A 13005-nucleotide genomic window follows, 5' to 3' on the forward strand; every position below is an offset into this window, starting at 1 on the left:
TGTAGTGGGTCACTAACCCCTTGGATTATGGGGGGCTGGGTACCCCAAAACAACTGGTCTTGCTATTAAAAACTGAGGCAAAGAGCGCAATAAGTACCTCAGCCTTTTCCCCATCCTTTGTCACTATGTTTCCTGCCACATCCAATAAAGGATGTACATTCTCTTTAGTCCTTTTTTTGTTTTGAATGTATTTATAGAAACTTTTTTATTGTCTTTTATGGCAGTAGCCAGATTAAGTTCTACTTTCTTCCCACCTTTCTTTCGGTGGGCATGGATTGTTCCCATGGAGAGAGATCTCCGAAATAAGGAGTATGAAGAAGATGACAGGAGTCTTAGGGAGAGGGTTTGGCATCTCCTTTGGTTCATGCTCATACTTATTTTCTCATCAACCAGCAGAAAAGGATTCTTGCTACTAATATGAGGTCAGTATGTGGTACGTGGAACACAGTTGTTTGTATTCAGGGCTACAGTGTTTATTATTGAACTTTGCAAATTCTGTGGCAGTCTGTAATGTGCCATAAATGACAGAGAAAAAGCAGCTTCCAAAGAATTATTTTTGGGCTTTTCAAAGCTAATATAATTTTGAGTGCAAGAGAAACCTGGATCCACTTCTGTTCTTGGTATACTGTGGCCTCTTGACTGCTGCTTTGTAACTCCCTAATGACTCAATAGCTTTACCAGCCCCGAGGGCTTCTCTTGAAACAGTCATATTTTTAATGTTTCTAACAAACCATTCTAAAGGAACAGACTCCCCAGCAACTGCACTTCTGTTTATATAATACCTGGTTTTGGTCTTAACATGGGAATCACTGAAAAAAAGAGCATTATCCTTTTCTTGCCTATTGGAAACATGACTTTGAAGGGACCCTAACTAGCCAGCTTCAGGTACTACTGTTCCAGAATTGAAGTGGTGAAGCATGAAGGCTCCCAAACCTATTTTACTAGAGCACAAGAAAACCAATGGAATATAGTGGCTGTATTTCCAAGAGAAAAACACAATTGCTGGGTTAAAAACACACTCAAATGAAAAGGTTTGGAAACAAATCCAATCTTTGCTTCTTTGCAATGTAGAGCCTTACTTTCAGTCTTATTTCTAGTTCAGTACCTCTCAGCAGATATATCAGCAATACTCTTCAGTGTCTTTACATGCACTGAAAACTGTTCTTTGCTGTCACATCTAAGACTTAGGTATGGGTCAGCTCCTTTGGGAATTCTACTTCTTAGTTTTTGTTGCAGGCACCTTGTCTTTCACTGTTTCCTGTCCTACTGAGTATTCTGCAAGGGTCTCCATAAGCAAAGTATGCTTGGTAGATTTGAGAGGATCATTACCATTTGTTCCAGAGTGTCTGCATAATTCAGAGTATAGTAGGAGCAGATCTTTGCCCTTAGTAGTGGCAGGGATATGCAGCCTTCCTTTCTACTGCTCAGCCACTGCCTTTTTAAGGGTCATGGGTTGCAATAGTGAAGGAAAATCACCCCCATCTGCTACACTCTAGAGAAGAATAAAGATTAAAAAAAAAGTAAAAAAAAAAAGTTAAAAAAATAAAAAAAGGACAGAGAGAAAGCACCAAGAGGGAATAGGTTGCCATTCCAAAACCCGTGCCTGGGAGAGAGTGAAAACTGTGCGTATAGGGGTGGGTGGACAGACTGAGAAGGGAGGATAAAAACTTTTCTTCTTATGAATTAAGAAAGAGAGTTAAGGAAAAAATTGCTAAAGTTGGGTTAGCACCAATAATAATAATAGTAAGGGAAATAACAAGGGGAGAAAATACAATTGCTCACCACCCACCGATACCCAGCCTGACCCAAGCAGCGATCTGGGCCTTCTGGATAACTTCCCCTGCTTTATTTACTGGGCATGACATGCTGTGGTATGGAATACCCCTTTGGCTAGTTTGGGTCAGGTGTCCTGTCTCTGCTTCCTCCCAGCTTCCCATGCCCCTCCTCACTGGCAGAGCATGAGAGACTGAAAAGTCCTTGATTGAAATAAACATTACCTAGCAACAGCTGAAAACATCAGTGTGTTATCAGCACTGTTCCCAGACTAAAGTCAAAAATACAGCACTGCACCATCTACTAAGAAGGAGAAAAATGACTCCTACAGCTGAACCCAGGACACTTACTAATTAGATTAGATCATTATCTGAGAGGAGGTTCCCATACTAATCAGGGGCATCATGTTTATGAAGTGGCTGTATTAATAACACTCATCCATCCATATCTGGGATGTTCATCCTTTTCAGAGTTTTGATGGTATTTGTTGCTCCAAGATAGCTGAAATAGGACCGCGAGAGTTACTCCACTTAGTTTGACATCCATTGTGTATTGGCTTCCAGTCGGATAAGCATCCAACCTTCGTTCACCAATGTCTTGACAGTGCATGTTCAGAACATAGTATCTGGTGTGCTATCCACCTTGTGTATTGTAGTGTCAAGGTGCTTGGCTCTAGTTTTACAGTTGTTGATTTTTATTTTTTTTTTACCTTTTTTTTTTTTTTAAATTTTGAAAGGAATGTTGTAATTTTCATGAATGCACCTTAATGTCCTTGTGTCAGTCTTGCTATTCACCCCAGAATGGTGGTTCACACTGATAGCAGAATGACACACAAAGGTCCAGATGTGATCTTAAGTTTAACATGTGTTCTGAAAAATTTTGTATGTCCAAGGCATACTTGTCTGATTTCATATTGATGGCAGTGAAAAGAGCATGTGTATGTTTTCTTAAAATTGCTTGTTTATTTACTTTTGGGGAGGAAAAAAAAAAAAGATATTCCTTGCATCTAAAGACAGATTTCTTCCAAGTGGATGTCCTGACTATTACTTGTCTATTTTATTGAAGTATATTATCCTTAGAATTACACATTTGGTTTGTATTTTCTCATCTTCACATGCTGGTTCTTGTATCTCTTTTCATAGCGCTAAATGCATTATTAAAGTTTAAGTTGCTTCAGAACATAAGGAAGTGGGTGAGCTTTCTAGTAGACTTCCTGCCAAAGGAAGAGTTGAAGCTATGGTATTAAGTGGTATTAAGTACATCCTTAGCTGGATGATACTGCTGCTTCTACAGCTGTACTGTAGTCTAACATGTTGATGATTAAAAAACAAAAAAGCAAGCTCAAAGAAGAGGCTACCTTATGTCCACTTAGTGAGTTTGGGAATCATTAGAGACTTTTTCCTTGTATTACTCAACCCCATTACAGGGGGCAGCAGCTTTGGGGTAATTTCTGCAGATACAAGGCATGATTTGGAGCTGAAGATATATGATGAACTTGTACAGATATATTGTAAGCTGTTTCTTCCACACATATATAGAGAGCACTATGGATAGCTTTTGGTCAGCTTAAACTGTACTTGGGTCATGTTTGCAGATGTTGTAAATAATTTGCTTCCGCCTAGGAGGGCTATTCTGGAGTGGGAACCAGTGAAAACAAACATTCTGAATCAGGGCTTTAAGAGCACCTCTGGAGCAGAGAAAACATGAAAACAACAGGTTCTATGAAAAATGAAAGATAATGAAGTCAAACAGAAAAGAACAGTCTTGCATTTTTGTTTTATCATTTATGTTGTCACCCATGTTGTTACAAAATTCCATGAAGTGAATGGGGTGAGAAAGTTTTCTTTTAATTTCTGATAGCACACATTTTAAATGCAACTAGAGAGTCTCTGGCTAACCTCTTGTGGTGCTGAATGAGGTGTAGTAAGGTAAATTACAAGAAGATATAAACACTGCCTTAACTTCCTTCTTGGTTATGAGAGCAGTGAGACTGAAATAAAGGCTGCAACATGGCGAACAAGAAGTGCTAACTTGCCTGAAGATCCAGGATGTATCTCTCTGTTATCATTGAAGAGGAATTACGTAGTGACTGTTCAACACTGTGTACAGCTTGGGCTTGATCTCAATCCAGTCAAATGCCCGCAGAGCACATCACACTGTGGAGCAGTGGTCAAAATATTTTGTCAGCTTTGTAAAAGAACTGAAGATGAGTGAAGTATTTTTTGTTTCTTTTTTCTTTTTTTTTTTTTTAAATCTTCTATGGTTCATTTTCTCAGTTCAGTAGGATTAAAGAAATGTGAACTGTAGTTACTAGTGAAGTACTTGGTTTTCAGAACTGACTGGAAAGCGGTCCATTTCTTTTGGTCCTTTGCCTCATTGCCTAGACATCAGTACCATATGCAAGCTTTTACAATAGGTACGTCATCTACAGGGCCTGTAACTGTAGTAAGCTAAGGCAGTATTTTGGATGGATTCAGAAGACATGTAGTTCTTCAAGATTCTATCACTGTAAATAAGCATTTATAGACTTGCTTCTGGTGGTAATTACTGTGATAGCAATTCTGAACTACTTACAGCTTTGCAGCTGTCAACATGCTTATGAGGTGAAGAAGAATATTTATAGATGGGAAAACAGAGAAAGTCAGAGGAGAAGGTTCATGATTTCCTGAAGGTGGCAAAGGACCTGTAACTCCCATTCTCCTTTCGCACAAATCTTAGCCTTTCTGTTACAGATCTCTAAAGCTGGGTTAGTAGTGTTCATCTCTTTGAAAAATACCAGTACTATTTTTAATAATAGTGTATGCATAAAAGAAATTTTAAATTTGGAAGTAAGATCTGTAATGGAATATAATTAAGGTCACAGCTTTCATACAGAATGTGAGCACATTGCCCAAGGTCAGTATCTGGCAAATTACTCTAAAGCAAATTAACTTGACAAGGAGTACCCTGTTATATGTAAGATCTACTGTTGTGCATGATAGAATGAGGAGTTCATGGCCTTTATAAAGTTGCATGTGCTTTTATTAGTTTTTTGTTTTTTTTTCTGTAACATGGCAGAGAAAAAGAACTAACCTTTAGAGATTGTGTTGATTGCTAGTATTTTGTCTTATGCAAGTCTAAGCTATCAAATTAGAGGATTTAATTTAATTAAACAGGGCATTTGTAGTATGCTTTAAATTTTGGGATTGATTTCAAAACAGAATTGTGAGAATGTCCGGAAGGTAGTATACCCAAGAGGTGACACAGCTCCGTAACATGAGTATTTAGTAGAATGAAGTCCTAATGGAGCAGAAAATACAGCAACTGTGTGAATTACTTATTTTATTTTATTTTTTACCATCACAGTTTCAAAGAACATTTGAATCTTTAAGAAATGTATCCAGTAGATCTGATCTACAGAAAATCTACCAGAAGTTTCAAAAAGACCTGGAAAATCTTGATTATTTGGCACACAAGCGTCAGCAGGTAAGAACATGGAAGCTTGGTAGAAAGACATAAAATACTGTGCATAAACATGGTGGGTGGGAAAACCGATGTGTTTTTATAGTGACTGTTCTGTCAGTAGGGTTTATGGTTCTTGTAATGTCAGCAGGTAAGCTAGTAGGAGGGGTGACAGTTCTACTTAATGCATATAATGTTGAACTGCATTTTTTTTATTTGTCAGCAGAGAGGTAAAGCAACTGAGACTTGGCAGACTATTAAGCTTTGAATTAACATGTTTTGGTGGGATTTTTTTTGTTTGGTTGGTTTTTGGGTTTGTTTTCGTTTTTGTTTTTTTTTTTCAATTAAAGGGCATAAGAGTACTCTTTGGATTTTTTTTTACTTGAAAAATGAACTAAGTCCATACAAGTTAATAGAATCAGATATTAACCATGTATGCAAAACACTGATTTTTTTCTTCTTTAGAAATGAATTTGAGGCTAGATTACATAAACTCAAGTGTATGTGGTCTTTGGCTTGTGCTTGCAAGGTCAAGATGAAATAGAATTAACAGATTTTTAATGTTAGACATATTTTCTGTGACTTGTGTGTGGCTTCTGTGAAAAAGTCATCTTTCATAATAGGTCTTCACTTTGTGTTCTTGGGAAAAAGACACCTTGCCTCTTTCACAGAATTGATGAAATACTCTGAACATTTCTATGTGGGAGTTTTTTTGGTTTTTATTTTTCTGAATTCTGTCACTTGGTGTCAGTGTTGTCAAACATGTCTTTTGCTTGGAAGCAGCTCACAGTTGTTTTTATCAGGTAATTGATTAGATAGTTAAAACCTAGGAAAGGGCTCAGGGACAGATGGTATCTGAACACATGAATATTTTGAGATAGGCGGGTCAGGAAACAATTGGCTTGGGTGAGTTTCATTGTGGTGGGAGATGTTAACTCTGGCAGCTCTAAGCATAGTTCTTTGTGCCCTTTGACATGGGGCTGCCAGCAACCAAAAGACAATGTTTTATCAGGCAACTAATGTGTGTTTATGTTATCTGGTCGCATAATTGTGTCAAACATAATAATGTCACATCTGAAAGGGCTTGGAGAATGTTTCTAAACCAGGGAAGTGTAAATTCTATAATTACTTCTTAGGCCATCATTGCACTTTATTTGGGCTAGTTTTCTGTAATCTGAATTCCCACTCAGGACTCTGCAAAATTCCATGTTATTTAAAGGGATATATATCTGGTTTTCTAGCATACTCTGAGTATGCTTCAATAACATACTTCATTTCACCTTGAGCAGGGCATCTTTTTTCCTGTTGTCATGTCTTGTCTACTCTTCCCATTTCAATACTTTGCACTTTCAAGCCATTTGGAGAATCTGAACATCTTTATTTAATGTCAGGCATGCATATAGCTCCTCATGCTGTTTCTGCTGTTTAACTGTGTTGGCAGAAGCTTTTGCATTTGGAGGCACTAAAGGTGTGTTAAGTGTAATATCACTTCCTGCTTTTCTTCAGTAGTATTTTAGCTGGTTTTGATACTGAGACTTTCATCTCAATAGAGCTTGCTGGAGAATCTGCAGTGGTGGATTTGAAAAGCTGCCATATCTATTTATTATAAAATATGCTTTAAATTGTGTTGTCCTTTGAAAAGAAAGTGACTTTTCTGTGAAAAGGTTAAGATTTGGTTTACTGTGTAAAAATCACAGACCTGGTTTGAGATTGAAGCTGTCTTGAGGCTGTGACATTTGTATATGAGTTTGTGGAGTGTGCGCATTTAATTGATAACGACTTATATGATCTCTTAATAGATTAAGGGTGTATTCATAGCCCCACGGGCAAAATGTTGAGTCGTACCCATGTATTTGGAGACAGACAATTGTATACAATGTGAATGTGAATCCATTCATGGTAAAGTGTTTTGTGTAGTCACAGTAATAAATACTGCTTTTGAATGAAATACGGGTATCTGCTTCTGTCCTTATTTTTTAGACAAGAGATATAAAGTGCAATATAGCAATGTGATTATTCAGTGATGAAGTTTACAGGGCAGATGGGAAATTAAAACTGGGCTTTTTAAAGGAAGTTTAAAATGGCCCACATGAGTCTGATTTATAAATATGGACCAAACTTCTGTAAGTGGTAGAAGTATACAAGGGACAAGCATGTTTGGGATGATGGTTCACATTAAGTAATTTTTAACTGGCAGTTTTCAGAATGGGGCAGAAGGGTCTTGAGTTTTTAGATAGCCAGGAGATTGCCACCAGAAATGTCTCTTTAGAATGTGCAGCAAGGTCAAGAATTTAGGTTTGGCTTTCTTTATACAAAATCCCCAAAGCTGTTAGCATATTTTGGTCAAACCCCGAAGAGCTTTCAGATTCTAATTTTGCAAATAATCTGAGTGTATGTATAAGCTGGCATGGAACTTGTCAGGGTGGCTAAATTCTTTGGTACAAAGGAGGAAGATGGGAAGTTTTTGGAGTTGGAGACTTCCAAATGTTGTGAAGAAGGAGGGCTATAAGGATGCTGAGGAGGGACTCTTCATTAGGGACTGTAGTGATAGCACAAGGGGTAATGGGTTCAAACTTAACGGGGAGTTCAGGTTAGATACAAGGAAGAAGTTCTTTACTGTGAGGGTGGTGAGGCACTGGAGTGGGTTGCCCAAGGAAGTTGTGAATGCTCCATCCCTGGCAGTGTTCAGGGCCAGGTTGGATGGAGTCTTGGACAGCGTGGTTCAGTGCAAGGTGTCTCTGCCCATGGCAGGGGGTTGGAACTAGATAATCTTAAGGTCCTTTCCAACCTTAACTATTCTATGATTCTATGAACTGTGTGGATGACATCTGTTGTTATGGTCAAGAAGCCTGAATGATGCTCTTCACTGTTCTGTGTCCCAAATAAAATATGAAGTATTGAATTGCATCTGTATGCCCGATCTAGTTACTGTTGCTGTCTGTGAACTCCCACTATATTCAAATCTGCTCCCAAATATATTGCTGCATGTCAGAGCTTTCCTTCTTGCTATTGGTTAGTGGAACACACATTTCCATCTTTACAGACTTCCCATACTTTTCTGAGAGAGATGGTTTATTAGCCAACTTAGTTGAAAGTATGTTTAACTTGGGCCAGGTGATGATAAAATACAAATAAAACATTTATACTCAATAGTGGAATGTAGGCCGATCCCTTGCAAATGTTGATAAATGTTAAGTAAGCTTTACATTGAACATTATTTTGTATGAACCTAAATATGAACACTGCAAAATGAATATTTAGAGGTGAAATGACATAGGAAAAAATGGTAAAACACCTTGGGATAAGAGGAAACTCAGTGATAGATCCCTGTCTATCCCAACACTCTTCTTGGGATTCTGTAGCAGGTGTACACTTCCATTTTTATTATATAGGACGCTATTTCTATTGAAGGGAAGTTGTCCATATATATCTCCATATATATATGTTCAGCTGGAACAGTACTAGTTTAAGGCCATTCATTGTAATTATCTTACTGTGAAGTCATTTCAGGAGTGCTGGGCATGGCTACAATAAAAATGGAATTATAACTATATTCAGTGGTATTTAGCACATGTCAAAGTGAAACTGCTGTTCTTAGTTTTAACTTAGTGTTAAGAGTGCTTTTAGGATGCCTGTAGCAGTACTGGCTGTAATGTGAAGATACTTAGGTTTTGCCTAGAATTCTCCAGCAGTGTGGTAATCTTAACAGTTGACAACAGAATTTTAGTATGTGAACACCACAAAAGCAGTATCCTAGTGTAAAGGTATGTTAATTTAAGGTTTACTAATTTGATTTTGATTGTTTGCCCTCAAGGTAATTGTGTGTTAAAGGACTGAATCTATGTGAAAGCACTTCGGTTATTCCATTTTAAAATATTTTTAGGATTGCTTACGGATAATTGTTGTATTTAGAAATGATTTGAGAAGTTGCTTTAGAAACTGAAGGAGTTGAGGGCTCTATCAAAGATACTTTTGGGGCACACAGTAATTGACTTTGTTTATAGGAAATGATGCTTCCAGGAGATGAAACAGAGCCCTTAACCTGTTTTACTTCAGAGCAGTCCATATTATCAGTATTGCAGTTGTCTTCATGATCACACAGGTCAAATTTACATTTTCAAAGTCTTAATTTTGGAATTAAGACTTGTTTCTATGGTCCAATTGTATTTCTCTTTGTTAAAATGCAATAAGTGCAATTTTATTCTGTACCTTTGATTGTTCACTTTGCTTTTTAAATGGCATTGTGTTGAGCCTGTGTTGTGGTTTAACCCCAGCTGGCAGCTACATGCCATACAGCTGCTCGGTCACTCCCCTCTGGTGGAATGGGGGAGAGCTTTGGAAGAGTAAAAGTGAAAAACTCCTGGGTTGAGATAAAGACAGTTTAATAAGTAAAGCAAAAGCCATGCATGCAAACGAAGCAAAACAAGGAATTCATTCACTACTGCCCATCAGAAGGCAGGTGTTCAGCCATCTCCAGCAAACCACGGCTCCATCAGGCATAATTGTTACTTGGGAAGACGGAACATCATAACTCCGAATGGTATTCCCTTCCTTGATTTGCCCCCAGCTTTATATGCTAAGCATTAAGTTACATGGTATGGGACATCCCTTTGGTCGGTTAGGGTCACCTGTTGTGCACCTCCAGCCTTCTTCCTAATGGGGTGGGGCAAGAAACAGAAAAGGCCTTGGCCTGTGTAAGCACTGCTGAGCAGTAATAAAAATATCCCTGAATTATCAGCACTGTTTCCAGCACAAATCTAAAGCATAGCTCCATAATATCCATTATGAAGAAAACTAACCCCATCCCAGCCAAAACCAGTACAGCATGAGATTTGTTCATGAAAGTGTTCTACTCCAGAAACTGGAGACAAGTTTTCAAAAGACACTGTTGCCTACCAACTGTCACCTTTTTTTTTTTTTCCTTTTTTTTTTTTTTTGTGTGTGATAAGCAGTTTTAAAAGTATGCTGAAATTTGGAGGGAGTTCAGAGTAGAGGTGAATTATTTGTTGTCAAGAAAACAAGCATTATGATGGAAAACTTGAGGAATGCAGTCATTAGTAGCTTGTCTGGAGAAGGTTATGGCATGGAAATACCACAAATACAGGCACTTTAACTAAATCTCTTTTCTAGTACCTAGAAATGCGACAAGATCCAATGGGTGGAAGTCTGAAAAGTTAAAACCAGAAAGCACATGAATGTTTTTGAGAATAAACTACTGAGATGGCTTAGTTAAGAACTACAGTACATTGATCATTGCTTGTAGCCTTTGTATCCATAATCCATGCCTTTCTAAAAGATGTGCAGCAACCGAGATGCAAATCAAAGGGCATAAAAGCTTTTTGAGGCTTACACTATCCAATGAATTTGAATTAGAATATTTTTTTTTCCTCTAGACTTAAGAATGACAGTGTATTTTGGTTGTGTATTTGAGAATAATGCTAAAATTATGTCTTTCCAATTGCCATCTCAGATTAATAAATGAGTTTTTTTACTTTTGTATTTACCACTCTGACACTCTCTACTCTTCTGGAGGGTTGGATGTGTTGGTTTCTTGTTCAGAATTTTAAACAAGTATAGCACTTCAGAGTATGGACATGTAGGCATCTGATTCGCATAGACTTTTCTGAAGATGCCTTCTTTCTTTCCGTCTTTAATATTTAGCCATGCTATATAAATTATAAAATGAGAATATAGGTTGTATTTCCAGTATTTTAGCTTATTATTCCCCCTTGATGTAAAAACATCTATTATGTTGTTGTGTAATTAAAATAATTGATTTATGCATTCATTAAAAGCAAACAATGAATCAGTCTCAGTAGCTAAGAGAGTAAAAAGTTGTGACAAACCTGTTTCCAGCCACCTGATATGTCTTGGTAGTTCTATGATTATAACTCTATAATGTAGCCATTGCTTCTGTGTGTCATGGGGATGAAGAGGTTTTTCTTTCCCCTGCTCTGCTAAAAGTGCTGATATGCCCCTGGTTACAATTTTTTAGTATGCATTCTGTGTAGTGGGGTGGAAGACTTTTGCATCCCCCATCAACTTTGCCACTGCGTGCACCATAGTTTTATAGCTAAGATCTTTAGTTGGATTTTTCTCTAATGCTAGTCGTGCATGATTTTAAGCTGCAAGCAGTGTGTATCTCCATGTATGTAGCCAAATAATAAGGAAGATAAAATGGGACATGGTAGAGAATTTATTTAAAAAAAACAACTCTGTCAGCTTCTGTGTATGGTTTTGTTTGTGTGTATGGCTCATGATATGGGGACCTGGTGTGCTCACTGCAGCTGCACAAAGAGTAGGAGGGAGGTTTTTCTGGTCTTCTCATAGATACAGATTTTAATTGTAAAAATCTGAGCATCAGAATTATGTAAAATAGACAAGAAACCTTAGGTGGAAGCCAAGAATTATAGTTGCATAGTTGGTAACATTTGCATCTAAGTGCCTGATAGCTGTTCTGTGGTTAATGCCAAAGGTACCTGATGCTCATGGCTTCAGAATCCAGGCTGATGTTAGTCAATATGATCAATATGATGAGGGAATAACAAGAAGTAGATTTTTAGTAAGTAATTGAAAGCATCACTGCAGAGCGGTACTCTGATTTTAAAAAGGTATTGAAACTTTTGAAACTATGAACAAACTGACAAACTGAAGAGTGGGTAGGACTCCTGTTTTGGATCAATAAAGGTGTATCCAGAATTCAAAGAGGAGCCATTTGCACTTGATTACTTTTTCCACAGCTGTGATAAACGAAAGAAACTTAAAAAAACCAGGGAGGTATATTTTTCTCTTCCAAATGTAAAAGTAGTCACTCAAATCTTGCTGGAAGTCCAGTCATGAAGGTAAAAGCATAACTGTTTTGCATGTCTTTGAAATATTCTTATGTGAGCTATTGTAAATGTTTTGGAATTTGGGGGTAATGGACAGAATTCTGGTTTATCTTGAATCCACAATGACAATTATGAGAAATAATCTCTTTCCCTCTTTCATATAGTCTGAGGAGGATATAAGTACTTATGTATGTAAACAGTCAAACTCCAAGATACGAAGAGCTGAACTATCATCTGACATGCCTGTGCCAAAAAGCCCTTAAATTTTGATACTAGAAAGGAAATATAAAAAAAAAAGGAAGTTCAGAAACAGGAATAAAAACAGTGGTGCTGTGAAGAGGTTGAAATAGCTATGAGGGGTTTATTTAAACCTGCTTCTCACTTTCTTGAGAAAACAGGTGACTTGTAGGGAGCTTGGGACTTGAGCAGAAGGCTAAAAAGACTCCCCACCTCTGGTCTTTTCAAAGCTCAGTTTGTTGCTGTTTATATGAAACTGAGTTACCATTTACCTGCACCCAAAATGTCCTTGGTTTGAGGAAAAGATTCCAGTCTAGTCTTGTCTCTGATAAATGTATATAAAATATCTGGGGAGCAAAGGACAGAAGGACAGATGATGCATCATCCTTGGCACCCAAGTTTAACCATGGAACACCTTGGTAATACAAAACCAAACAAACAATACAAAATTGAGTATAATAGCAGCAAGGAAATAAGATCTTCAGCTAGGAATTAAATTACAGTACTAAGTAAGTAACACTAAAAGGGCATGACTTAAAAAGCTGATAAAGATTTCTGAGTGCATGACATGGGGGACTTGCAAACCCACTGATTTTGTACCTGAACATTTGATACGGTATTGTGTATGTGTCCTATGTGAGTTGTGATGTGTAGGTATCTTATTTCAGTAGTAGTTGGTTAGAACACTAGTCTTTCAGTAGGCTAGAAACAGTTGTTTGTTTTT

At 37.5% G+C, this 13005-nt stretch overlaps 1 protein-coding gene across 6 annotated transcripts in view; it reads left to right on the forward strand.

Moving 5' to 3' along the window:
- Window positions 1–13005, forward strand: part of CTNNA3 (catenin alpha 3) — a 513803-nt gene that overhangs the window by 34681 nt on the left and 466117 nt on the right. For all 6 annotated transcript variants that reach the window (XM_061448556.1, XM_061448569.1, XM_061448587.1 and 3 more), the window contains one exon: window positions 5119–5238. In XM_061448556.1, coding sequence (XP_061304540.1) covers window positions 5119–5238 — 120 coding nt within the window. The remainder of the gene's footprint in view (window positions 1–5118; window positions 5239–13005) is intronic.

The sequence above is a fragment of the Pezoporus flaviventris genome, unplaced genomic scaffold, assembly GCF_033815535.1.
Source record: "Pezoporus flaviventris isolate CSIRO_AGI_PZ_B2104156 unplaced genomic scaffold, CSIRO_AGI_Pfla_v1 ptg000001l, whole genome shotgun sequence".
Lineage (NCBI taxonomy): Eukaryota > Metazoa > Chordata > Aves > Psittaciformes > Psittacidae > Pezoporus > Pezoporus flaviventris.